The 27,288-nt window shown below is 43.8% G+C and overlaps 1 protein-coding gene and 2 long non-coding RNA genes across 6 annotated transcripts in view; 2 read left to right on the top strand and 1 right to left on the bottom strand.

The window, feature by feature from the left end:
- The window catches only part of CPVL (carboxypeptidase vitellogenic like), a 108,036-nt gene extending 87,179 nt beyond the window's left edge, over positions 1 to 20,857 (bottom strand). For 2 of the 4 annotated variants that reach the window (XM_040964777.1, XM_040964779.1), the window contains exons 1-4: positions 20,749 to 20,852; positions 17,164 to 17,281; positions 10,727 to 10,912; positions 6,244 to 6,362 (exon numbers count right to left, since the gene is read on the bottom strand). In XM_040964777.1, the coding sequence (XP_040820711.1) occupies positions 6,244 to 6,362; positions 10,727 to 10,912; positions 17,164 to 17,176 (318 nt within the window). In that variant the 5' untranslated portion in view covers positions 17,177 to 17,281; positions 20,749 to 20,852. Of the gene's footprint in view, positions 1 to 6,243; positions 6,363 to 10,726; positions 10,913 to 17,163; positions 17,282 to 20,748 lie in introns of all 4 variants that reach the window. The other 2 variants (XM_040964776.1, XM_040964778.1) reach the window with 2 other exon arrangements.
- On the top strand, positions 12,480 to 13,490 carry LOC121145703. Its single transcript, XR_005882069.1, has 2 exons — positions 12,480 to 12,664; positions 13,366 to 13,490. It is a non-coding gene; the product is annotated as an uncharacterized LOC121145703 (long non-coding RNA).
- LOC121145702 lies at positions 17,082 to 19,710 on the top strand. The gene is made up of 3 exons (XR_005882068.1): positions 17,082 to 17,193; positions 18,008 to 18,124; positions 19,129 to 19,710. It is a non-coding gene; the product is annotated as an uncharacterized LOC121145702 (long non-coding RNA).
- Positions 20,858 to 27,288: the final 6,431 nt, after the last annotated feature.

Here is a 27,288-nt window from a genome sequence, read left to right as displayed (position 1 = left end):
ACCCATTGGTTCCAGAACCAACCCAGCGATCGCAACCACCAGCTGATCGTGGCAATGAACTGTGCCGGGCCCTCTACTTGCTAGTACATACAAGAATCTGGTCTGAGAACACCTCAGACAAAGTTTCTTTGGAGATCTCCCCAATCGAAATGCTGGACTCAGAACCCTAACCAAGAAAAGACAGAAGACAGAACAGGTCAATCAACCATCTCAGCTATATGTCGGCAGCGAAATACTGGGCAAAACAGAGACTCTATGATAGACTATGTCAGTTAGTGGATTCTTCAAAGACCTCATAGTGCTTGGAGTGGCGAGATTGGCAGCAATTCATAACTGTTGAACCATCAAAAACCACTTGAGCAAGAACCTCAGAGCAAACCCTACATCCGGGACCTGGGGAGGGTGGGAAACTGGGTGGGCCTTCTCCCTTAATAACGCTCTTTAAACATGAAGGAGACAATAAAGAAATAATAGTTTTACCCACTTTCCTATAGCCCTTGAACCTTTTTACCCTAATTAACTATGTAAAGATTGTCAAAAATATAATAATAGTAATAAAAAAGAATCCTAGCACCCCAACATCTAGTTCTTTGTTCCTAAACGCAAGCCAATTTTTAGGGGTCCTGAAAGCATTATGGAACGTGTTAAAATGAGGTCCTCCTGCTGATCTGGAGGATCAGAATTTCTAGCATATGAGCTAATGCTGAGCTGTATGGTCTATCAAGTTCTTAAAGCCTACCAAGTATTTCTGACAAGCAGTACCGAGCCTGGGAATCCACACGCTGCTATCATCCTAACCCTGTTCTTGAAGAAATTCAGACTCCTATCTAAGGGCACATGCTGAACCCCAGTCAGCCTGCACTCCAGCCCCCACTCTCAGGTTAAGCCATCTTGCTGGCTACCATGTACATTCTGAAATGTGCTCTTCACTTGCCAGGGTGGAACACCTTTTGTTCAGGGTCAGAGGTATCAGAGTGGTGAACGGTCCATGCCCTCTCCCTGGATGGTGGATAAATCTGCTTCATTAACTGAATCCAGTGCAAGCCTGATTTTCCTGGCAACTGATTAGACAGGATCTGCACCTCTGTGGGAGTGGCACCTACCTCCTCATCCATAGCTCCCCAAGTTCCTTACATTGCTTCACTGCATTCTGGCCCTGGCTCCTGCTCAATAGGACACTGATTGTTTGCCATCATGACACTCAAATGCCAGGAATCTTGGCCATTCTGCTTATTCAGAAGAGCAAGACAAGGAGTATGGGTCTAATTCCACATGCATTAGCATAGCACTCCATGGCATTCGAGCCAACTAATCTGCATGTTTTGGCCAAATACATTCAACAAATGATCTATATTTCCAGAGTCACAAGACACAGTCAGACACAGGGTATATTCTCCCAGGAAGAAGGATGCCGATTTGAAAAACAATAATCTGTGTCCCTTCACTTTCTTTAATGTGACAAGTCCAAATTTCAGGGACCCGAACACAATGAATCTGCATTTCTGGCTGGTATTTAGGCTGTGCTGACTTGAAATTTCCTCCTATTTTCCTGTCTTTTTTAGTCTCCAAAAATCGGGACTTAACTCCACACAGTATTTGTGTTATTCATATCAAAAGTAATAATCATTATAGTGAAATAAGAACAATAACAACCACACTCAGGATATACCAGGTACAGTCTAATGGTATCACTGAATTATCACATTCATCTCAAAACTATTGTCATAGTAACCATTTTTAAAACAAGGAAACTTAAACTTGGAGACATTAACCACATGTCCAGAATTATTTTGACTTTAATCCCAGAGTGTCCAAGAAGCCAAGTTAAGTCACTATATTCTGGTACTTTCGATGATGACACAGATGACAAAACAAGAGCAAAGAATACTAGGTCACAAACCTGGTTTTAAGTTCTAGGTCTGCCGATTTCCAGTTGCAGAGCTTGGGGCTGACTCTTTGCTTTTTGTCATACTGTTTGCTTATAAAGCCTGCATCCTAATTTGTTTGCCTGGGGAAGCACTGACCAAGAAGATACCCACTGCTTAGCCCACAAGGTTCACTGAACAACAGCATTTCCACTGGCCTCATTATAATTGTTATCCCTTGATGAATGCCTGCTCATTTGGCAGATTGCACTCCCATTGCACAGCAAGTGCAGCTTCTGGAATCTATTAGGCACTGATTTGGAGACAATAACAGGGGAGTCTCACAGAAACAACAGGAAAACAAAACTAATTTGAGAAACACCATCCCCTCAAAAAAATTACCCAGAGGATATTACAAGTGCAGAGCATCCTTCCTGGATCTCTTATTTTCTCTACCTTCAGGGTTTGTTTTCTCCCCCCACGCCCAGGGATTATTTCCCTCCTGATGACACTATCCACCGCTTTCCTGTGTCAGGCAAGGAACTCATATTTCTGCCACATGAACAGGGCCATGCCTCCTTTTGTTGACCACTGTTCTCCCCCAACCCCCCATTCATTTGTCTCTTTCACCTGCACTGCTCTCTTCCCATAATTCACAGCTGGAAGCCTCAGAGATCTGGCTCTGTGGGTGAGCCTGGGGTAAGGAGGTCCTGGAATGAAGCAGCCCGGTTCCCACACGGTGACACCAGGGTGGGCCACCACCTGTGCGTCCCTGCCCCTCTTCCCAGTGCAGCTTCATCTATCACTTCCCATAGAATGTCACACGCCCAGTTTTCCTTGCTGCAGCAGCCTCCTGGCCACGTACTCTGCAGTCATTACAGGATAAGTTTACAGCCACAGTACTAGACCCCATAGCCCATAACCTGGCTACAGCACACACAGCTAGGTTTCCAGTGAACAAGTGAAGGAAACCCCAGCCACGCCCAGCAACAGCTATGCCAATGCTTCATGCAGGCTGGCAATCAAGAACACAGGAGGGATACCTGCATCCTTCCCCTCACCTCACCCAATAGGCATATAGCCCCAGGGCATCAGCTATGTTCCAGATAAGCAACTAAAAAGAGAAAAAATGTGGGTTTGGGGGTTTTGTTTCTTTCTGATCACTTCCCTCGTCAAACAAGTTTCAGATGTCCATGAGGAACTCACCAGATCATAAACAGGGAACACAGCAGAACAGAATTTTAAAACGAGGTGGGGGAATATGTTTCTCTTAGGTAGATCTGGGCATGCAATAGGGGGCAGGGAAGAAGGGGCTGAGCCACATTTGGTAACAGGACAGGGAAAACTGAGGCCCACTGTGCTGACTGCAACAGCTTCTCCAGCCCCCTTGCTAGTCCTCACCCCAGGGGCATGCCCAGGACCACAATCCATCTCCAGCTGCTTTGCCTGCCCGAGCGGCCAGGAGCTGTGGGCACAGCACAGTGGTCTGCAGGCTGGAGGGCTAGCTTCCCAGCTCATGATCCACCTGGCAATTCTGCAACTTGCTGGCTTCTCCCATTGCACAAGCCTTCAGAATCCATGGGGGAAGGCAGAGCACATTCTTCCCCGTGAGATAATTGCGTGAGAACGTGTGGAGAGTCACTCTCACAGGCTAGTTTCTCATGTCCTGCAAGGAATCCACCTGCAGAGTCTGCATATCTGTTAGGCCATGGTGCAAAGGGTTGATGAACGCTGCCAATCAGCTGGCCTCCACAGAAGGAAGGGAGGCTGTCCTGGACTGCCGTGGCAGGCCCGGGAAACTCACTAGCTCCTTCAGAGTGGAAACAGAGGTGGCAGACAAGGGCCAGAGAAGGCAGAGAGATCACTGGCAGCCCCAGAGCAACACTGTGTGGCAAAGATTCACCTGGCAGGAGCAGGTGCAGACTCTGAAAATGGAAGTGGCGGTTAGGAGCCAAAGGCTGCGGGCAGCCTCTGGAAAGAGGCAGGAAGTGGGTTCTCATGGAGTGCCTTCAGAAGGACTCTGCCCTGCCAACCTCTTTGTTTTCTCTGAGAGAGACTCACTCGTGCAGGGACTCTGATCCACAGAGCTGTGAAACGACAAAGTCCGTGTGCTGCCATGCATGAAGCTTGTGGTCATTTGTTACGGCAGGAAGAGAGAACGAATACAAAGAGCCCAGAGATCAATGACCATATCCAGTGATACTGAAAGATGTATTTTTAAAAAGGCCACATGCAGAGATTTCTGAAAGGCATTTAGTCTGAGACACTTCTGAAGAATACAAGACAAATTTCTGCCTGTTGGAATGAAGTCTTATTCCCACATTGGATATATACAGTTAAATAGTTTTACTGAATAGCTTCCCATTTGTTTCCGGAGGTCCATGGCTCACCCTCTGACCCCAGCCCCATTCCCTGGAAGGCAGCACAGCATCATGTTCCCTCGCCCTTTACTTTCTACCCATGGGAAGCACCTGCAGGAAACTGGAGGGCACTCACACTTAGGGGCTGACCTTGTACTTGTGCAGACCTGAAGGTGCACAGCTCCTCATATGCTGTGTTCCAGGCATCCCATGCCACAATAATCATGGACCAGGAGAGCCTTCAGAGAGGGAGTCCATCTGAAAAGCACTATGAGCAAACCCACAAAACACCCGCGGCCCTTCACCATGTCTCCCACATCTCATCCTCACCCCACCCCACAACAAACGACTTTGGGGTGAATCATGCCAGGCCCCATGCTGCCTGGGTAAACAGAAATGAGAAAGTAAAAAAAAAAAAGAATCAACAGTAACAACAGAAACAATTTAATGTGAAAATTGCATAGGATTAAGCAGTTTATCCAGTTATTATCCATGCAGCCCTGCTAGATGCAAATGACATGCAAATAAAAATACCACCCTCCACAGAAATAGCTAGCTCATTCTCCGCTTTCTCTAGCTTCTTAAGTAAATCCAATTTGGAGAATGAAAACAGAAAATCATGCTGTGGTAGAATGAAATCTGCTCATGCATCTCAGCACCTCTACCAGTATACCAGTATCCTGAACCGCATCCCTAAGCTTAAGGTGTCTCATTTATTAAGAAATGTGTGGCCTGGATGAAAGCTGGCTAAACAGAATTTATAAACACCATGACTTAAATATGATTTAGGGCCCAAGCTCACACAGGACTTGAAACTTTCAAAGTCATAAGCTAAGGGTCCTGAGAAAGTAGAAACAACCCAATTACAGTGTGTGAGGAGGTGTGCCTAAGGGAAGGTCCTCGGGACTCCGGGGTGTGCTCGGAAGACAGTTCCTGTGAGGGGGTTGGTTAGAAGAGCCTGCCTCAGGACTAAGCCTGCTCCTTGCCATCTGCCTGCCATGCAATCCTTCCCCACAGCTGATCCACCTTTACCATCTGCCATCCTCACCAGATGCTCCAACAATGGGGCTGTCTAACCCCAAATCATGAACCAAAATACACCTGTCTTTCCCAAGTAGCTTGCCTTGGGTATGCCGGAGTAGTAACAAAAGTCTTTCTTATGCAGAAAAAGACAAAGAAATACCCACATGTGAATATTAGGACCAAAAGTGAGTGACCCTTCTTCTGGAAGCCACCCTAGATCAACCCTGCTGCCACTCCCTCCTCCCAAGGTCCACAGAGGCAGAGTTCAGGTCTCAACTCAGAATGGACTCCATGAGTGGGTGGTGACTGCAAGAAGGAGTCCCCCAACAGGGCCACCAGGTACAACGTCCTCGGACATGTGTTATCTGTTAACTGCAGGACTCACCCTCTCCTTCTCCCCGCTGCGAGCCTCCACCAGCAACCCCTGGCCCACATATTTTTAGCAGGAAACAAGATAGGAAGAAGACAGTGGCAGGAAGAAGGTGGCAGTGTTCGTCTTCCTCCTATGGCCACAAAGACTATAAAAGCTGGACTTCCCCTTACCCCACGAACATTTGTTTCCTGTCCATAAACAGGAACACCTCACCGTGTTGCTAGCATTTATTTTTAGGAAAAAAAAAAAAAAGAATCTGGAAGACTCTTTTAGAGCCTCCTAGGATACACTTAGATAGGCGAAACACCTTCTAACACGCAGTGGCGTTAACATGGTAACTACGGTTGACAAAACTGAGTATCTCAAAGCAGTCAGAAGAGAGGAATTTAAATATTGTTAAGGCAAAGAAAGACAAATGTGTACAGCGGTGGATAGGCCAGCTTCCTGGTGGGACTGTCATACACTGTATACAAGGGCTGAAATGCCAGCCGGTACTTATCCATGGGGACACACACTCTGAGTTAGTTACTAACTCTGAAATACTTGACAGTCCTACCCTCCACGCCCCCTGCAGCTGGGGAGCACCTGGTAGCATTCTTGTAGGTGGTCTGCTCGGGCTTACCTGAGCCGGGAAGAACCAGAAAAAGAGGTTGCTGTTGTAGGTCTTATTCACAGTGATGTAGCCAGCATAACTCTTCACGTTCACCACCGAGAAAGGACTGACCAAGCTCAACTCTTTCGCTAAGAGAAAAATATACCCAAGGATTAGAGGAAAATACCATAGGAGCCATCTGTGAGACTGGTCTCCGGGAGATCCAGGAGGCCACCAGGAACTGGCAGCAAATCCCAGGGGGCCTTGGCCAGTCCCACATGTACCACACAATTCAGCCAAAGACCAGGAAGATGCTGAAATCTTTCTGGGCATGGGATCCCCCAGATGTATATCATACATTGTAGTAGGCATTTAGTAAAAGGAAGAAAAGAAATCCACCTGTCACCAGCCGACACATAATCCAAGGTGTTCACACCAGAACACAGGGGCATGAGGGAGTCACCTGAGCCCAGGGCTGTGACTGCCAGGAAAGGTGCATGGCCAAGCAGCTGTCACCAGGAGGGAGGCCCACATGCTCACCCAGAGGTTTCCAAGAAGGCCAAATGATGGGCCTCGGGGGCCGCAGATGGAGCCACCCCTTGGGATACCTACATCCCATGTCAGAGAGTGGGTGTGCATCCCGGCTGCCCCATCCCCACCACCCATCAACGTGCCTTAGAAGCAGGTGATGGCTCAAGTTCTGAGCTCTTTCCGTCCATGCAGGAGACCCCATACCGAGTTCCTGCTGGGGAAAGGCAAGAAGCAAGGCTGGAGCTGAACCCATGGCTACTCAGTGGCAGTTCAATAGGCTGACAGAGCCACTGTACAGGGCAGGGGCACTGGTTTGCTTACGGCAGCCAAGGAGCAGACACAGGCAGGATCAAGAGGAAATGTTCAGTCCGTTGAACAAAACAGTAGCAGGAAGGCTACATATTACATGGGAATTATACCTCTTTTCCTCATTTTAAAGATGAGAAAACTAAAGCACAGAGAGGTTAAGTAACTTGACCAGGGTCACACAGTCAGTGCAGGAGAGACAGAATTTAACTTAGTGCTGGACTACAGAGCTTGCTCCTTTTCCTGTCCTGCTGCAGGCTTCTCAACTAGAGTTCATCCGGGAGGGTGAGGGGCAGTGATCGGGATGAGAATAGAGAAGGAACAGAAAAGAGGTAGCAGAGTATGGAGGGGAAATGGAAGAGGAAGTCTGGGTGAAGAATCCTTGAATGCAGAAAAGGACTGCGTGCCCAGTGAAGAACCAACACCCCAAGTGGGGTTCTGTGGCCTGAGACAGAAGCCAGAGACTGGTTGGCAGCTGATGGCAGTGAGTGGCTCTTATCGACACCAGTGAGGGGGCGATCTCAGCAAGGCCCCCCCCCACCCCCCTCACACCTGGCTGCTCCACAGGCATCAGCAGGGTGCTGCCTCAAGGCTGCAAGTCCCTCTTCTAAAATGGGCATGCCTACATCAAGAGGCCGTTTACACCTAGACCTCTCTGCCAACACCTTGGGCCCCTGTGGGCAGGCTCTCCATTCTCAGTGGCGGAAGGCGCGCTGCCTGCCCTGTCTGCAGGACTCACAGGGTCCCTGCAGGTGAGAGCCCAGAAAGACTGGCATCCTCTGGAAAATGCACCTGCTTATGAGTGTCAGGGCACACATGGGGGCTGGGGCGGGCAAAGCTAAGGTGTTGACAGATGCTCGAGAGGGTCCTGCCAGGCTGGCAAGGAGGGTCCCAGCCCGGACCTGAAATCCTAGCCAGGTTTCCCAGCAAGTCCCTCATTTCCAACCCTCTTCATTCTGTGCAAAATGTGGATACTGACTCACCTACCACAGGCACTGGGTAGGGACCAAATGACAAAGTGCATGTGAATGTGCCCAGAGCAGGACTTAGAGCAGGGAAGGAAGTTAACACTGGTCCTGGGGGGGTCTGGTCTGGGTTAGCTCAGTTTTCTCCCAGGTAAGGTTGCTGACCCAACAACCTCTGTAGCTCCCCTCTCTCTCTCTGAAGCAAGATCCATCCCTCACCATGAGACAAAAACAGAAGAGACTGCCAGAAAGACTTGGGGAGAAGGAACAGCAGGAGGTTGGGGGAGTGCAGAGCTCGGCCTGACCCCTAGGTCTTCCTCCCTTCTGCTACCCTTCAGTTCTCAGTGAGCCCTCCAGGGCAAGAAACACTTCAATCACTGTGGAAGTATGTTTTAGCAGAACTAGTAAGCTTCTCAAAATTAAACAAAAATACCTCAACACCAGGAGGGGACAGAAGTGAGAGCTGGGCTAGAGAATAGGGCAGCAGAGATGGATCCGGGCAGGAGAGGATTCACAAAAGATGACAAAGAAAAATGAGGTAGGTCAAAGGATAATGAGAAAAAGAGAGCATGGATCATAGAGAGGGGCTGGAGGGAACGGGATGAAGGAGAGCCTGACTGGATTCCCAGGCCTTCCTGGGGCCAGCAGAACCCAGAGCTCGCTGCTCTGCAAGCAGCTCCCGCGCTCCCCACCCTCCCTTTGGAAAGATGCAAAGCCTCCCCTGAGCTGCCTTCAACTCAGGTACATGTCATTCCCTCCTGCCTCATTCAGCAGTGGAAGGAAAATGGGAAAATGCCTATTTCTCTTTGCAACCTGTGGGACTTGGCATACCGAGTGCCACACTTACGGCATTCAAGAAAACCTTTGTCCTGAGTATGTGGAAGTAATGAAGTAAAACCAGTCACCTCTGAAGGCAGGGTGCTCTCGTTGAAATCTTACTGAGACATTTTCTCGGGTGCATAAAATGGCGTCACCTCGTTCCTTATGTCCCCAAAAATCACAGTAAAAGGAAAAGTTCTTTCCACAAAAATGATACTTTTTTTTTCAATGTCCTGTTCACCCAGCCAGAGTCTATTAACAAAATGTGGGGGGAAAAAAAACTCTCAACACATAGCAGTTTGTATCCTGGCTCTGTGACTCACCACACAATCTTTCAAAACTTTCCAACAGTCTCACAAAGGAAACTGTCTTCTTGGGGGTGATTCTGCTTCCACTGTGTCAGCTAGCACTGTTACCAGTGTTAAAGACCCGAGCCCTTTCCAAAGGACTGCTGGACATCAAAAAGGATAAAAGGATTGAACCTGCTAAGCAGGGGGCATGTCCCGTTCCTGAAGACTTGAATCATTGCCAGTGTGGACAAGACACTGACAGATCAAACGTAATAATGAATTAGGACCTCACAACCAAATTGTCTTTACAGTGTGTGAACATGCAGTGTTTGCAAACACGTTGAGAATTCGCCTCCTGTGCTCATTCTGTCTGAGAGAATCAGGATTTATTCTAGTTGCACAGAAAGTAAACATGCAATTACAATTACATCAAACTAAACCAGCTAATTGGAGACTAAAAAAATAAAAATTTCCCATGTCTTCTAGTGAACCACTGTTTTTCTCAAAAATATTCCACCGCAATATGAAGCAGCACGTTCTGAGGCTCTGACAGGCTCGATAAACAAAGGGGACTAGGGGGGAGCCTGTTGACCATCTGTCCAGAGCTTCCTGAACTTTCCATAAAGCAGATGAATAAAATTATCCCTAATTATGCTGTCAGGGCTACATTTGAATATCCAGATGTACCAGTGCTTGGATCAGCCACTTAAAATTCAGCTCAAAGATTCTGAATGTGTAACTTAACTTTTACTGATGTCATTAAGTAGATTTAATATTTTACACATAGCACTCGCTGGGTGAAGATCCATCTGGCTTGGCACAGCAGGGTAGGATGGAAATCTACCTCCCTCAGAATCTTTCTGAGCTGCCTGCCGCTGCCCACAGCTCTGGAATGTTCTTAGACTAAAAAACACAGCAACAGGGTGGAAGTGAACCCCTCTCACAGGCATTTCTCTCAAACCTGTCCACTTGATTCTACCACACCCACGACAGACACACCTGGGTCACTCTCGCTTAATGCCTTTCGGTGAGCCATGTCCCTCGAGTCTGCAGCTACTTCACACAGCACATGGGGTCTCTGCTGCAGGCTCCGGGGCTGGCAGATGCACATCTGTTTCAATTTCAATCCCATCACTCTCTAGTTTTCAGGCCCCAAATGTTCCATTTTTCTGGGTGTCAGTTTCCTCATCTCTACAATGGGAACAATAATTATGCCTTCCTTGTAAGGATTAAACAAACCAGTAGATGCAAAGCACGATGCTTTCAAGATTAGGACTCAAATTCAAATTTCACAAATACTAAGTGCCTGTTACAGGTGCTGTGCTAGACACAGGATTATAATTATTAAATGTTGGCAACTAAATATTTTATTACTACTGAACAGAAATGCTACAACTCATTGATAAGGAAGATTATCAAGCCCTATCAAATCCTCACTTTATCTCAAAACTCAGATAACACACCAAAATAATTATCAGTTGAAAAGAACAATTGAATAAAACTACTGAAAAGACTCTTGCAAGGAACAATTGTGTTTTTTTTTTAAAAAAAAAAAAAAAAGCTTGCTGAAAGCTCACCAGTAGTTTTCTGGTTTAAACTCACCTTTCCTGATGTTCCCAGCTTCAATGAGAGGGGTCAGAAACAGCGGCTGCCCCACATTTCCCTTAGGCTCCTTAGTGACGTGGGTTTTTTTGAACATGGAGCGGAACAGCCCCTGCCCAGGGCTGACCATCAGCAGGACCAGCAACACGACCACCTTCCACATGGCACCAACCAGCCCCTCCGGATCTAGGAGGAAAACGATAATATTCCACAAATGAGTCACAATGCAAAAAATACATTTCTTCATCCTTCCCTTTGTTTTTAACTGTATACTAGGGCTCTTGGCTAAGCAGATGGGATACTTTCATGAGGAACAGAGACCCCCCCCCAATCCCTGCTCAGCTGAAGTTCATGGTCTAGTATGGGGTTCTTTGAGATTTTTAAGATGGGGTCTGGAATGTACACTCCATGGAGAATTAGACGAAACCACAAGGCAACACCAACGACGTAACCGACCACCACATGAGGGGTGTTGCCCATTCTCTTTGTCCTTATAGAAGATCAGTGAAGGTCTAAGAGCAAGCCCAGACGGGGTCTGACATAAACAGAAGGCACATGGGACTCACAGGAGTCGGAGGGAAGGCACGCGAGACCAGCCAGGCAGCGTGAGCCACGCCGAGCTCTCAGGGACGATGTAAAGCAGGCAATGAACACCTGGGCATAACTCTTCTTGGACCAATCACCTTATTTTGTTATCCAAGAAAATTCAAGAAGGAAGGAAGCGAGGGAAGGTCCCACAGCTCCAGTTAGGGCCCCCCCCCCCCCCCCCCGCCCCATCTTGCTAGCTGACAGGAAAGCTCAGCGCGCACACCCTTTCAGGCCTTCATCTGGGCTACGAGTCACGACAAGTTACAACTGGGCACCATCGTGGGCTCTCACCTGGACTTGAAGCTGACTAGAATCTCAAGCAAGGATTATTCCATGAGGAAAACGACCCACAGGAATACTGCCATTTTACCGGTTTCTTATTGCCTCCCCAAACAACATCCTCTTGTGAGGCGCCTCCATTTTTTGTCTGAAAGTGTGTCCATTTTTGTATGTGTGTCTCCATTTTATGCTGTAACCAGAGGTCTGAGTCTGTTTTTTCAGTCCCAGCCACCGGTCCCAAGGGAACGCAGACAGCCACGCGTCAGGCACCCCGGGAAGCCTGATGCGGAACCCAAGACTCTACCGCCACACCGGAACTCAGCAACACCGGACCGGTTCCGGGGCGCAGGGCCGTCAGACACGGAAGTCCGGGTCCAAGACAAGGTTTGCCTAGCCAGGTGTTTCCTCGCAGCTTTCTCCTGATTTTTCCGTAGAGCTTCCCACGCCCCTAAACGAGAGGCCGATCTGAAACGTTACTTCTGCAAGTGATAGTAACAAAAACCCTCTTTTCCTGACGAGACTGGCCTTTCCCAAGTGTGGCTGGGATCCACAGGCAGGGCCTTGTCCTTTAACGAAAGGACAAGACCAGATCTCCTTTTAATCTAAAATTTGGACTTTTTTTCGTATCGTGGGATTTTTTTTTTTCATTATCGAGAGTTTCACTTCAAACGTCACATTACAATGTGACTCATCTTGGTAAATGAGATTTTTGGCACCCTTAACCTTTATATCTGGGCCCGGAACCTCTCTCGTCACCTTAATCCCAGTACCTAAAAATTATGGTAACTGTGACATTATTCTGACCTACTACAAAGTTCTCAACAAAATAGGTGAAGTGATAAGCGGGTGTGCAGCCTTGTGACGAACAGACCTCTGCCTGCCGTTATAGTGTGTGGGATGCAGTCCAGCTCGGCTCCCTGCCCCGCAGCATCCTGCCCGTGAAGACCGTGGGAGTCGGAGGCCATGGCCCAAGTAATTTGAGTTTCTGCCACCCTGGTGAATGAGCTCAATTGCATGCACTCCAGCCCTAGCCTAGCCCAGCCACTGTGGACATTTAAGAAGTGAACCAAGGTATGGAGCGCCCCCTCTCCTTACTTATTCTATTTTAAAAATTATTTGTATTTATGACATGAATAAGTCTCCCACTCAGATTTATGAATGCAAAGAAAGAAATACAATTATGCAAATATTAACGCTTGCTTTCGACTATTCTGTGCTTTCAATGCCAAGCCATTAGAACATCTTTTAAAAATGTATAATAGTCTACTAACCATATGCTTATCACAATCCAATTTGGCACAGCATGAAAATATCGGTTGTAACAAATTTACAACGCTTTCCAGCCACATTTCTCCAATAAAATAAGAGTTAATAATTATAATTTGATTGAGTATGTAAGCCTTGTTATGCCTCTCAGAGCTAATGTAATAGAATTCCCCACATTTAATGTAAATAAACACAACCAAATAAATATGGAGCCAGAAATGTTCTTGCTTGTTATTGAGTATAACAAGGAATAAAATGAATTTAGAGACTAAAATTAGGTTCCCTCAAAGCTTAAGGGTAATGGCCACCAAAGCACTGTTAAGGCAGTTTTGTTATTTTTAAATTATATGACCTTGTTACACTAGTGTTTTAACAGCATAGCTACTTTCAAAAAAATGCCTGAAATCAACAATGCTACTCCCTAGCTGGTAAAGGAGATGAAAATGTGATATTAAAAATAAATAATAGGAGAAACTCTTCTTGTAAGAGGTTTTTCTTTTACCTAGGGGCAAACAAGAAGGGAGCCAGGCCATGCCATGCTAATTCATCATTTGTCTTCCTGCTGCAAGTCCCTAACTGCACCCCTCCCCGCATGGAAGCTGTTAATATTTAAATAACCAAGATTGTTACAGCACTTTTCAGGTAAGCAAATGTTAATTCAAAGATGGTACAGAAATAGGCAAAAGTGGCCCTGTCTTAATTGACATATAACTCTAATACATTAAGAGTTAGGTTAGTTGAGTGGATCTCATTAACATTTAATCAAATAAGTCTTCCAGACATGGTTCTCATTCTTCATTGCAGACTCACTCAGCAGCCAGAATGCCCCAGCTCCTCCTAGCTGTCACCTCACCTCTCCTCATTAAAATGAAAGCTATTATCAGGAATGGAGAAGTGGGCTTTTCTCTCTTTTTCCCTTCTTTAACACCTTCCACAAATGTTTTTGCTTATCTTAAATTAGTCTAATTTTCCTACTTACTAAGCATTTATTGAGCACATTTCTACAAGTGCTTGACTAGAAAAAGGCTGTCTCCCCCAAATGCACAGAAAAACCTTAGACGTTACCATATCTACTTGAAATAATATGAAGACATTGGTGCTAACTTATACCAGATTTAAGGGTTCAGGCAAAATGTTCTTCTTAATAAATGTTTACAAACCCAGAAAATCTAAGTGAATACACAGCAACATTTAAAGAATCAAATAAACTAAACTCATACGTACAAAATTTGCTAAAATTGTCTTAGTAAACCTTACATATTACAGTTAGAAACCAAATGTCCAACACACAACTTTTTATACTAAAGCTAATATCACAGTGTTCCTTAGAATAATGAAAACTGTTCAAAAGAATTTAAAGTTTCTACAATAAGATATCAGGCAATTAAGTTACTGTACATCAAAAAGGTGGAATTATACACAGAAATTAACATGACTCTACAAAGAATGGTCCAGAAAATATTAAGCATTAGAAATAAAGAAAAGCCAGATACTAGGTTAATTATTTGATATTTTTTCCTTATTTAATGCTCCTTAAGAATTTCTAAGTTTTCAATAACAATCTTATAATTAGAAAAAATAGCTTAGGTTTTGCTTTTCTTAAAACAAAATGAAGCATCTTGTAGAGAAATGACCAAGGTATGATGAACCAAGAAAATGTTGTTTCTTATTCCTTGTTACTACCTGGTTATGACCTCTTGCGTTTCCTAGGATGAGGTTCTATTGCTCTTCTAGAATTGATTTTTCAGTCTCTCACATTCTATTAAGTCGTGTCCTGATCTTCTGACACCATAGAATCTTGCAGACTTAAATTTTTGCTTTGGCAAATAAAAATTCTCGGCATACATGTGAGATGCTGTGGTGATAATGATTATTTCTAGATTTGTAGTTCATTATGCCTATAGTCAAGTCCCTAAGAAGTGCACACCAATTTAGTACTAGGCAAATATTTGCTAATTTGTTAGATCTAAATAATTAGACTAAATCAAGGTATTTAATATTTGTGTGATCCAATTCCTCCCTGTGACAGAACAGAAATCTCAAAAGTAACTTACTTGATGAAGATTAGTGAGCCAGAGGACCGAGACTGAAAGTCAGGATTCCTTTATGCACTAAATCTAATCTGCTTTCCACATTCTCTTCTTTGGCTACAATTATAATCATAATTATAATTACAATTATAATAATAATATTCTGACTCTTTTATTATCTCAATAGCCAATAACAGCTTGTAGCAGTCAGAATATCAGAGGATGTGGTAAACAAGAAAATAAACACAAACATTGATAAATAAATGTCTCCAGAGAAGTTTGATTTCTAATAATAGCTCCGTAGTGACCTAGGTTCTACCACAACTCATCAGTAGGCCCTGGACAAGGCAGTAATTCCAGAGTCCCACTTTCTATGCTGGACCCAGCCCTGAGAACCGCTGGTTAAATTTCCACACCTTGGGCCCGGCACGGTGGCGCAAGTGGTTAAGGTCCTCGCCTAGCACGCCCGGGATCCCATATGGGCGCCGGTTCTAATCCCGGCAGCCCCGCTTCCCTTCCAGCTCCCTGCCTGTGGCCTGGGAAAGCAGTCGAGGACGGCCCAAAGCTTTGGGAACCTGCACCCGTGTGGGAGACCCGGAAGAGGCTCCTGGCTTCGGATCGGCAAAGTATCGGCCCGTTGCGCTCACTTGGGGAGTGAATCATCGGACGGAAGATCTTCCTCTCTGTCTCTCCTCTCTGTATATCTGCCTTTCCAATCAAAAAATAATAAAAATAAATCTTTAAAAAAAAAAAAAATTTCCACACCTTGTGAGCACCCGTTGTTCAGTAGCCATTGTTAAAAGGTAAACTACCGAACATTAGCAGTGAAGAAGTTATATTCTTAAATCAAACTTATGTAAAAGTACTGAAATCTGTTCATTTCCTAGGTATTACTATATTTTACTATTTTCTACAGGCTAGAGTTAGGGTTTTTATATGTCTGGTGGGCAGATTATGTAACTGTTTTCATCCATGTATCTTTTTCCACCTCCAAGTTCAAGATTGTTATTAGTGGCTTAAAATGAGCAGTGATAGGAATGTTTCTACCACAGAAATCAGCTCCATAGATCCTGGATATTCCCCCTGCCCCAGAAAGTAAGTTGAATATTTACCCTGAATATATTGGACTCCCTCTAATTATTTGTAAGATGAGGTAAGTATGTGGAATGACCAGTAGAAGGTCAAACAGTAAAAATTCCAATTATACTCTGTACAAGCAACCAGTAGCATACCTAGACTCACGAGGCCCTATGACAAGACAGCCGAGAGCCACTGGAAGGCGTGTGTTCCACCACTGGGAGATGACTCAAAAACAGAAACTCTGCAAGGAGGACAGAGAAACCAGGAACAAAGGTTTTTGCCTCCTTGAAAGGGCAAGGCAGAAGGTCCATGGAAAAATGAAACTAACAGATAAGCATATTTTGCTTCAAACATATTTTCAAATCAATATATTTTCTTCATTATGAATATTTTTTTACTATGCATGTTTCTCATGAACTTTTTGAATATCCCTCATTTATTTCTCACTTTTCTCCTTTACACATCCTTAACTTGAGCTATAGATTATTCTGATCAAAGGTTAACTATCTTCGGTAATGAACCTTTTAGCTGAAGCTAACATATTTATTTGGATTCCCCTTCCATATTTAACTGGCCTTTTGGCTCCTGGCATGATAAGATTATTCCATTAAACGCATGCAAGCCAACCAGTAACAGACACTTCTATCAAATCTATCATACAAGAAAGGTTTGAAAATGTGGTTCTATTTAAAACAGATTTATTATTCAGGCATTTCCAATGCTTTTGAATTCTGTAACAGAACACTATTGTGCAACCCTGAATTAAATACCCACCCAAATCCCAAACCAAGCTGTTTTGCTAAAAAGATTTCCATGTAAACCAATGGTGAAAGAAAACCTTTATTTTGATGGATCTGCTATTCAATCTTCTTTAAGAAATCATTTTAATTTTAAAAATAGATCTTTGAAGTACTCTTTTTCCCAGGGAGGGCATGGTGTGTGACATCCTGGGTAAAGGGCGACCTTTAACTGCAGTGGCACGAACACTCACACACCTATCTCCCTGGCGCAGGCTGCTTCCCTGGCATCAGACAACGGTCTCTAATCTCTCTAATGAATTAGGCAGCCCTATCTCTGTCACCACAGCCTTGGGCTCACAGAGAAGGAAGACAGACTGAGTTATGTGGCAGGTACAGAATAAAAAGAGGAAGAGGAGAAAAGAATATTATCTGATACCCTGGTAATGAGCATTACCTTGAAATCTCATTCCACCAGAAGGAAAATGTGAGTGGGGAATGGGGCTGGGAGGATGGAAGTAAAAGGGTAGACTTGTCCCAGTGTTACCAACAGTTTTGAAGTACAAAGCTTCTCCCTGGAATCAAAGACATCTTGAAAATATTAGTAGTAACAGCTACCAAACACCAAACGCTTCCCTCTGTATCTGGGAAATTTCAACAATTCAGGCAAAAATGAAATTTTAAAAATAAATATGAGGGTGGGCATTCTACCTCATAATGAATTCTAGCATGCTGCATTGGAGGGCTAGGGTTTGAATACCAGCTCCAACTTCCCGCTAATACGTTTTCTGGGAGGCAGCAGGCAATGACTCAAATGTTCTACCATCCACATGGGAGACTTGCATTGGGGTCCAGGCTCCTGAATTTGGCTTGGCTCAGGCTGGCTGTTATAGGCATTTCAAGAATGAACCAGCAAATAGAAACTCTGTCTTTGTCTCTTAAATAAAATGAAAATAAATAATAAAATTAAGAAAAAATATGGGGGGTATTATTATGGCACAATGGATTCAGCCACCTGTAACATCCCATATGAGAGTGTGTGTCTGGCTATTATACTTTCCAGCCAGTTGCCGCTAATACATGTGGGAAAGCAACAGAAAAATGGCCCAAGTGCTTGGGTTCTTGCCACCCACATGAGAGGTCCCAATGGAGTTCCTGCTTCTAGATGTCAGCCTGGCCCAGACACCCACCATGGGCAGCTAAGCAGTGAATCAGTGGATAGAAGGTTCGATTTCTCTCTTTCTGCCTTTCAAATAAGTAATACAAATTTTAAAAAACAAAAAATCTTTTTTTGAATGGAGGTCAATTCATGATACACAGAGAATGGCTACATGACAACAGATGTAGTGACTGGAGTCCTGCATTGACCCGTCAAGCAATACCCAGGATTGATGAGCAAACTCTAAAACCTGAAAGAGGTAAGGAAGGATTCTCTCCTCCTGTGTCAGAGCAGCATGAGCCTACTGATGTGTTGGTTCTGCACATACATCTACACAACTGTAAGGCAAGAAACTGTTGTTCTTTTAATCATCCAGATCATGGTATTTAGTTGGACCAACCCAAGGAAACATACACATGGATAGTGGAGCCATCAATGGAGGTAGAAAAGATGCTGGAATGAGTTGGGAAGGAGCCAGGGAGGGTACACGACTCCTTAAGAGTTCTGCTGAAGGCCAAGCATGATGGCTCAGTAGCTAAATCATCATCTTATATATTCTGGGATCCTATATGAGTGCCAGTTACTGTCCCAGTTGCTCCACTTCCCATCTGGCTCCCTGCCTGATAGGGCAGTGAAGGATGGCCTGGGGCCTTGGGAGACCCATAGTAGGTACCTGGCTCCTGGCTTCAGATTAACTCAGTTCTGGCTGTTGTGGCCATTTGAGGAGTGAACCAGTGGATGGAGGCTCTTCCTCTGTGTTCCCTTCTCTCTGTGAATCTGACTTTCCAAAGAGAGAGAGAATTCTTCTGAAAGCTGCCTATTAGGCATCAGAGCAAAAATTTTGAGTGCCCAAGAAGGAAGTACAAAAGGAAGCTACACTTATTTTTTACATAAGTGTATGTAGCATTGTCATAAGCTAGTATTTCCCTTGGGGTCCTTCACAGAATATTAGTTCCACAAGACATTAATGGATTTTTATTTGGGAAAAAAAAAGAAATTCCATGTTAGATCAAATTAAATGGATTTTTTTTTTTTTTGGTAAATCATCCAGAACCTTCTATGCATGGACAACACATGTTTCTTAGACTGTGGTGCTTCCAACCTTCAGGCCAAACCTTTATATGAGACACATCCAGATGCACAGACTAAGTCCTGGTTTAAACAATATTCTGATGCCCCTTGGCCATCACAAAGCATAGCTGAATATAAAGCCAGATCTGGATGCTTTGAAAACCCACATCTTTTCTTTATTCCACCATACAGATGATATAACAAAGTCGAGCTTCAGAGAAACTTCGGACAGAAGCAGATTTTTTCCGTATACACTAGATTGTTTTGGTTTACCATTTGCAGGATTTATCATGACTGAAATTGAATGCGATTTAAAGACAGATTTATCTGCAAAGAATTGAAACTCACAAGGCTCAGAGATTGCTTCATAATGGATTTCTAGTGTATCACGGTGCTTCCCAAAGGTCATAAAGAAATGGAATAAGATAAATTTATTTTGTTCTGAAGAAATTAAATTCATGCATGGCTTCTTCATAGTATACATCTTCTAAAAACTTTTAGAAAATTTCTTGTATGGATGGATGTGAAAATTGATTTACAGCAAATGCATTTCTAGTGTATATCCTTCAGCTTTGAAAAACATTTTTTTTGTGTGTGGAATGGCAATCAATCTCCATCCTTTAGGACTTGAAAATCTCATGGCAAACACAGTGACTTCCAGTCAGAAATTCTTTATTAGTTTTGCTCAACCGAATATAGCCCTGTTGTTTTTAGAATCAGCCTCCATTTTGTTGCCTACTATGATGAAATTTTTCAGATGCAAAATTAGGAAACCTGGTATGGTCAGATTGAGTACAATGAATAAGAACATTTTACCAAAGAGAGACAAGAAACTTGGCCTGGTAGCCATCAGACCATGCAGAGGAAGGAGAAGCCAACATGTGCCTTAGGCGTGTTGCTTCTTCCCAGTTCCACGTCCATCTCAATGTAGAGAGAGTCCAATGGTGTAACACTCCCCTTTTGTTGTCCTCTCCCTCACTCCACGGGGGCCTGGGATGATAAGTCAATTTTGGTAAGCCAGCCATGTGAGGTTCACTTACTCCCTTTTCCCACATGGAGCATTGCTTTTCTCTCTTCACCCTTGGTGAGCCCATGAAAGGCTGGGCAGATCTCGAAGCATTGGTCTAAGTATCTGCTAAAACACAAGAGCTCAGGTCCTGCTGTCTCCCTCAGGAATAATAATGAAATAGTAATAACTGTTCTGAGATCTTCTTGCCTTGCTCTTTGTTCTTTCTGGATATCTCCAGAACCCAGCAGAGGTGCCACATCTTAGGCTCCCTCAACAAAGTTAAATGTAGGTTTCATTTCCAAGTGTAACATTGTTGTCCTGCCAGAATTTCAGTCATACATGACTGAAGATGATCATGATTGGCCATTTCCAAAAATTGGAAATCCCACACTAGAAAGAGAGTTGAACCTGAGAATTGATCTTGAAAATCCAACCAACAGAAATGGATCACATGGCTGACCCAAGAGCAACAAAGTCACTCAGCCAACCAGGGATGCATTCTCAAACCCAACGTTGAGAGCACTGAAGGCAGAGAAAAGAAAGAAGGCCCCCAGACTGGTTCCTCTGGTTCCTGAGTCACTGAGACAACCTCATGTTGTGACTCTCTGCAGTTTCTGGAAGCAAAACCAAACAAAACTCTTCAACTCTCTCACTGGCAGCATACTGACTTGTGCCCATACCATTTGCTAAAATCATCATTGATCTTTACAGTGGCAGATTCAAAAGAAAAATTTCAGTTTTACCATATTGGATTTCTCCAACACATCAACCACACCCTTATAGTAAATCTGTCATTGACTTACTTTCTATAATCCGTGCTCTCCTGGATCTTTCAGAATTTTGTCCTTATGTTTTCTTCTTCCTCTACCTTCCTCTTAAATACTAGGTTTTTCAGAATTCTGTCCCTGGTGTGCTGCTTATCTCACCACACACGCTCTCCTAGACGTCTGATTACTTTAACTCACACTTTCTGCTGGCACCAACTCAAAAGGAAAACTCCTCTCCAAAGTTTCAGATCTACCACCCAACCGATGCCCCATGGGTACTTCATATGCAGCAAGCCAAAGGAAACTTATTCCTTCTGCTTTTAAAACATGGAGAATTGGACAGGTGTGTTCCTCTTTCCTCATGAAACATCTTCAGAATTAAGAACATAAAGACATGCAGATCAAAGTGTTGCTGCTGGTGGTAAATGTCAAGGAGAAACAGGCTCATTCACATTACAGGACAGGAGGCTCAAAACAAAATGATAATGCTGAAACCCAGCTCCTATATAGCACCCATTGTTGTAGAATTTAGAGATTGGCAGGCTCCAGTCTCCCACAGTTTCCCAGTCAGTCTCTGTTAGCCTAAGATGTCTTTGCAAATCAACCTCCTACTAAAATTCACCTACCAAATTGAAGTAGTGCAGCCAGCCCCACAGGGTCCCTGATTATAACACTCACAAAGCAATTTGCCTCCTCTAGAGATAACATTTTGATGTTTGATCTTGTCTTGGGGATCTTTCCAGGAATGGCAAGTTCTGAGCAAAAAGCAACCATCACCTTACTGACTCGTACTCACTTTGCCTTCCTCAAAATTCCTGAAGAAATATAACACTGGCCACAGTTCTAGTCCCAGCTATTCTACTTCTGATTCAGCTTCCCACTAAATGTGCCTGGGAAAATAGCTAAAGATGGTCAAGTGTTTGGGACCCTGGCACCCATGAAGGATATCTGGAAGGAGCTCCTGGCTCCTGGTTATGGCCTGTTCATTGCAGCCAATTTGGAGAGTGAACCAGCTGATGAGAGATTCTCTTTTTTCCTCCCTTCCTGCCTCCCTCCCCCACTCTCTAATTTCTCTTTGTAACTCATACATAAATATATCTTAAAACACACACACACACACACACACACACACACACACACAAAGGAGACCCACAGGCACACTGCAGATCAACCATGGACTTGAAAATGAGCTGAACACTTGTCTCTCAACCTCAATTTCAGTCTTTACGACGCTTTACCCTGGTGTCAGTGACTGACTTACCACCTGTCAGGTAAGGGGACTCAGGTTGTGGGGATACTACAAAAACCCTACAGAAGGCGAAGGTGAGCTTGGGACTGACAACACAAAGAGATCAGTGAAGGTCTACAACAGCATAGTGGGATGGAGGAGGGAATGGGATGACTTACTGTACAGAAAGTTTATGCTTTAAAAATTTTAACTAGAGACAGCGAAAGTTGAAAAAGAGATAAACCAAGAAAAAGTCCACACGCAGAAATATCCCAACCCCTTAAGCACTGAGAACTAAGAACAGTAGCAAGGATCTCTGTGGAGGGTAAAGGATTCCTCTCTAAGATAAATGAATTCTGTTAGAAGTCCCACACGTGTGTGGTTCCTGCAGGCAAACACCTGGATTCTGCCAATCAGCTCCAGGGAGCTGGTGCATTGATGACCATTCTCTTAAACCATGAGCTGCTGACCAACAATTTTGTTTCTCATGCTTGATCCGATGGCAAGAAGCAATCAGATATTTGAGAGAAAAGCCTCCAACTTGAAAGAAATTGTGAAAAGATCCCAGGAGAAACAGCAATGCATGGAGCGGAGTAACTCTGGAAAGAAAACACATCCTCACTGAGATAAGACCCTGCATTCGCTAAGCAACTGAACAAAACAAAAGGAATCAACAAAAAACAGCTTAAAAACATGACAGTTGATGTCTTAAGAATCTGATTAAAAGGCAGGGATATCTCACAGAAAATATACCTGAATGAGAAAAGAACTTCAAATAACTGAAAGTGGAAAAGAGAGAATTAGAAGGTTGGTCCTGAAAGACCAATACCTAATTAATAAATAAATAAATTTTTTTTCATCCAAGAAAATGCACAGAAAGGTGGACGGCATGTCCAGATGCACATGGAGGATATGGCAATTCCCTGGGGCCTGCAGAGGACATCTGGTACCATAGCAGAGGAAGGAGGGCAGAACAAATTGAACAACGAACTACCCCAGCCAATTGATGGCAGCAAATATCTGGGTGAATGGACACTCTAAGTTGGACTATGTCAACCAACGGTCCTTGGAAGGATTTCCTCTTCCTTGGATCAGTGAAATCAGCAGCATTTCAGAATTCCACTTAAGCAGAACCCTCGGAACATGCTCCACATCAGGAACCCAAGGATGATGTCGGGTGGCTGTTCCCCATCCCCAGGTTCTCAGGCGGTTGGGAGGCTAGGTGCGACCTCTCCACTTGTCTCCCCATTTCTCCCAGGAAGAATAAAAAGAAAATTTGGAAACAATGGTCTTACCCACTTTCCACTAACCCTCGATCCTTCTCATCCTGATCACCTATGTTAACATCATCAAAATAAAAAAATTGAAATATACAGAAAGATCCCAGAAACAGACAGAAATAGACACTATAAACTTTCTACAGAGACAGAGAGAGGTTGCACACCAAGACTTAAGAAACAAAATAGCAGCAGAATTTTCAACAGGGGCAAGAGCAGCTACAAGACACTGCAAACATTCCTTTAGAAATCTGAGATAAAATGACACTGTGGAATTTTGTATTCAAAGTATCAATCCAGTATGAGGACAAATAAAAGACATTCAGGAATATATAAGATTTTAGAAATGTGATTCTCATATACCATTTTTCATAAAGATAAGAATAAATGTGTGCCACCAAAACAAGGAAGTAAACAAAGAAAGGGGAAGACATGGAATTCTGGCAATAGAGAAACCAGCATAGGAGAAAGGGAAGTGAAGTTGCAGAATGACAGCTTTGCCTAAAGAGTCAGCCAGCTGTGATGCATGGGGCAGGAAGACAGATCAGTGCAAGGGCTTTTAGCAAAAACTCATGGCAGTAAAGATACTATGGTACTGTGAACAAGTGTGGACAGAAGTCCTTAATGGTGGTAGGTGACATGAAATAATAAAAAAAAAAGCAGTAACTAGTTCACTGAGGTGTGCAAAACTGTACAAAACAAAGGCTTTTGAATTGTAATTACAATGCATTATTTACTTAGCTATAAGGAATATAATAATATATAATTAGAAGGTCAATATCAGACACTGATTTATCAATAATAATAATAATAAAATAATTCACCACGCAAACAGAATAGAGGTAGGAGATTTGGGAAATAAAATAGATCAGACTACTAAATTTTTCAACTTGAAGAAGTTAACAAAAAATACTTCAAACATAAAACTGTAAAACCAATAAAGAAATAGATAAGGCATCTTACTTAGAAACTTCCAATACATACTAGATGAAAATAATGGAAGACCAGGAGCCAGCCATGGAAAGAGGGGAAAGATGAGAGGGGCTGGAGGTGAGAAATTCCTTTTATGACTTTGTGTGAGGGACCCTGAAAGAAATTCTTGGACAATGAGTACTATGACAAGGCCACGTGTGAATTTCAAAGAAGTTAAAAAAATGCATAAAAATAAATTTATCTTTCAATTCCACTTTCCATATGTTTAAGTATCCTCTTATTTGTGTTATATTGACAAAAATCAAAAGTAATTATTCAGAACACAAAGATTAAACTTAACTATCTTCTTCCCTAAACTTGTCCTTACTTCTCTATTTTCTTGCTTGGTTGGAAATATTCGCATCCACTGAAATCTTGAAACTAGAAACCTGAGACCTAGTTCCTTCCTGTTGCCTTCCCACAGCCCATCAATAAACAAATGACTCTGCTGGATGTCTTTCAAATCAGCCTTCCTCTCTGACCCCATCCCACAAGCCTAATCCAGGTCGTGGTAACTGAATTTGTGCAAATCTTCACCCCAGTTTTCACTCCTGACTTTAACTCTCAGCTAGGTGAGTCTCTTCACTCCCTTCTTTGCCTGGGGTCAACCCCACTTCAGGGCTGCGGAGTGGAGTGGTGGTTGGTGGTGTTACGAAATGTATACCAATTGGAAACGTGATGAAGTGATAGAAGTGGAGAAATCCCAGAAGGGAAGCTGGAAGAGGCAGCAACGTTGATGACAGAGACACTTGCTCAGCCTCTCTGCCTCCATCGTGTAGTGGTGAAGAGCTGTGCATGTTGAAAAGAACACCAAGGCTGTGACATAAGGATGGACTACAGCGAGCAAGAGAGGTACAGGAAGAGCAGTGTCGGTTTCACCTTCATTTAGAATAATAAAGGCGACAAGAGCCTGAGCCAGGGCAAAGAAATAAAAATAGTGTGGACAGGGCAGAATTCAAAACAATTTGAAAGTGAGACTGGAAGAATCTGTGTGAGATGAATTATCATTGAATTAGAACAAAGGAACTAGGGTGGATGCTCAAATTTGTCCTAGAGGATAGTCTCCTAAGATCTCCCTCTTCTTGTATTTTTTTTTCAAGTGTTTAGTTAACATTACTGTGGGAGTGGGTGGAAGGATTAGACCCTACAAAAGTGACACTCAACCCCCTCACCCGGTTAATCGGGTTGAGTTATCCTCAACAGGACCCTGGCAATGTCTTTCCATGTCCAAGGCTGCACTTCAACTGACAATCTTGTCTCCTAACATTGTCGTGAATGGTCTCCTCCAATTCTTAAACAGAGACTGCCGAGAGAACCCATTACAGAATCACCATGACAATGGCCAGTCCATTGAGTTTCCTCTTTCATGACCCTCCTGTAAAAGTGAAATGTAAAAAGTAAAGATAATGTGAGGTGATTATTGTTTAAAGTATACAGAGGTTAAAAGTAAAAACAACATGGTGGCTATTGTCCAAGCTCACCATTGTTCTGAGGAAATAAGCCATAACTAGGACAGAAATTTGCTTTGCTCTTGCTTCTGTAAAATGCTTTTGCAAATAGAGTTAGTTAAGAAGGGCCTACAGAATAAAATATTAATCATTAAAGGAGTGGGCCCCCTGTACCAGGAATTTTTGTGATTTACTCCCCCCTTCAGTACCAGGAACTTTTGTAATTAACTGGTGTCCCATCAACCCGATAAACATCCAATATCTGGGAATGAGTTGTCTGGGAAATGAATTCTGTATTGAACTCTGTATAACCCTTAGGTGATCAATCTTGTACAAAAACCCTGCATATGTATTATTCAGGGCTACGTTCTGGTAAGGAGTGTCAATCCTGGTCTGTTGGTTGGTTGCCTTGCCTCTCATTGTAATAAAGACTTTGCTGTGGCTGTCCCCGTTGTGTGTAACATTCTGTTTCAGTGGTCAAGTGCAAGCAACACTCCCGCCCCACCCCACCTCATCCCACCCGACCCCTTGACTCACTCAGCACGTGACGTTAACTCTGTGAGGTCTCCTTTTCCTTTAATCTCTTAGGTATGTGTCCTCTTGGATACAGATGAATTAAGAGACCTTAGTGTTTTCACAAATGTATTTCTAGCCCTGTTTGGTCAGGGGGCTTCAATGTCTTACTTGGAAGGGGAGCTGAGCAAAGGAAGAGATAAGGAGAATACAGCCTGTGGAGAGAAGGGACAATACAGACAGATGCCTTTCATGTGAGGAATGACAAGGAGGCTGGAGGGCTGAAGGTCCCTAGATCATGCAGAGGCAGATACTAAAGTCCTCTCCCACAGTTTCTTGGGTACAGCCGATCAGCTTCCTGCCTTTGCCTAGTCAACAAATGCCCCCCACCCCCTTGGGCAAATCCTCCGGGCTTTAATTCCTACCTTGGTAAACTATGGGGACTCTATGGTCAGCTATACAGTTCTCAAAATCCTCTCCAGGCCTGGAATAAGTAAGAAATTGAAAAGCAGTCCATGAGATAAAATGGCTCCAGGCCCTGAGTCACACTGAGGATCCCTGTTGGCTGCCTTCTTCCAGGCCCAAAGGGCAGAAAAGGTGGTCCTACAGGGTTCTGTCAAAGTGTTTATGAGAGTGGGGGCTGAGCTGTTGTTCCATATGAGCACAGGTTCCTGTTTCAGCTGTTCCACTTCCTATCCAGTTCCCTACTTGTGGCCTGGGAAAGCAGCGGGGAATGGCCCAAAGCCTTGGGACCCTGGACCCATGTGGGAAACCCAAAAGAAGTTCCTGGCTTCAGCTGAGCTCAGCTCTGGCCATTGAGGCCATTTGGGGAGTGAACCCAGCAGATGGAAAAAATCCGTCTCTCTTTGTCTCTGTAAATCTGCCTTTCAAGTATAAATAAGTGAATTTTTTTAAAAAAGAAAAGTGTTTATGAAGCTGATAACCTAAGACAGTCTATTTATGAACCAATGCTACAAAACCAGTTCATTTCTATGGGTCTTTAAATGTACATTGTTAAAAAAAAATTAACAAATTGCAAACCAATGGCTTCTAGCAAGTTTTATCTGAAACAGAAGTCTCAGATTTGGTGTGCACCAAGCAAGGTTTAGGGAATGTGTGGAGTGAACTGTGGAAGGGG

The sequence above is a fragment of the Ochotona curzoniae genome, unplaced genomic scaffold, assembly GCF_017591425.1.
Source record: "Ochotona curzoniae isolate NIBS_2020 unplaced genomic scaffold, NIBS_Ocur_1.0 scaffold_3835, whole genome shotgun sequence".
Lineage (NCBI taxonomy): Eukaryota > Metazoa > Chordata > Mammalia > Lagomorpha > Ochotonidae > Ochotona > Ochotona curzoniae.
This window is presented reverse-complemented; position numbering and strand designations above follow the sequence as displayed.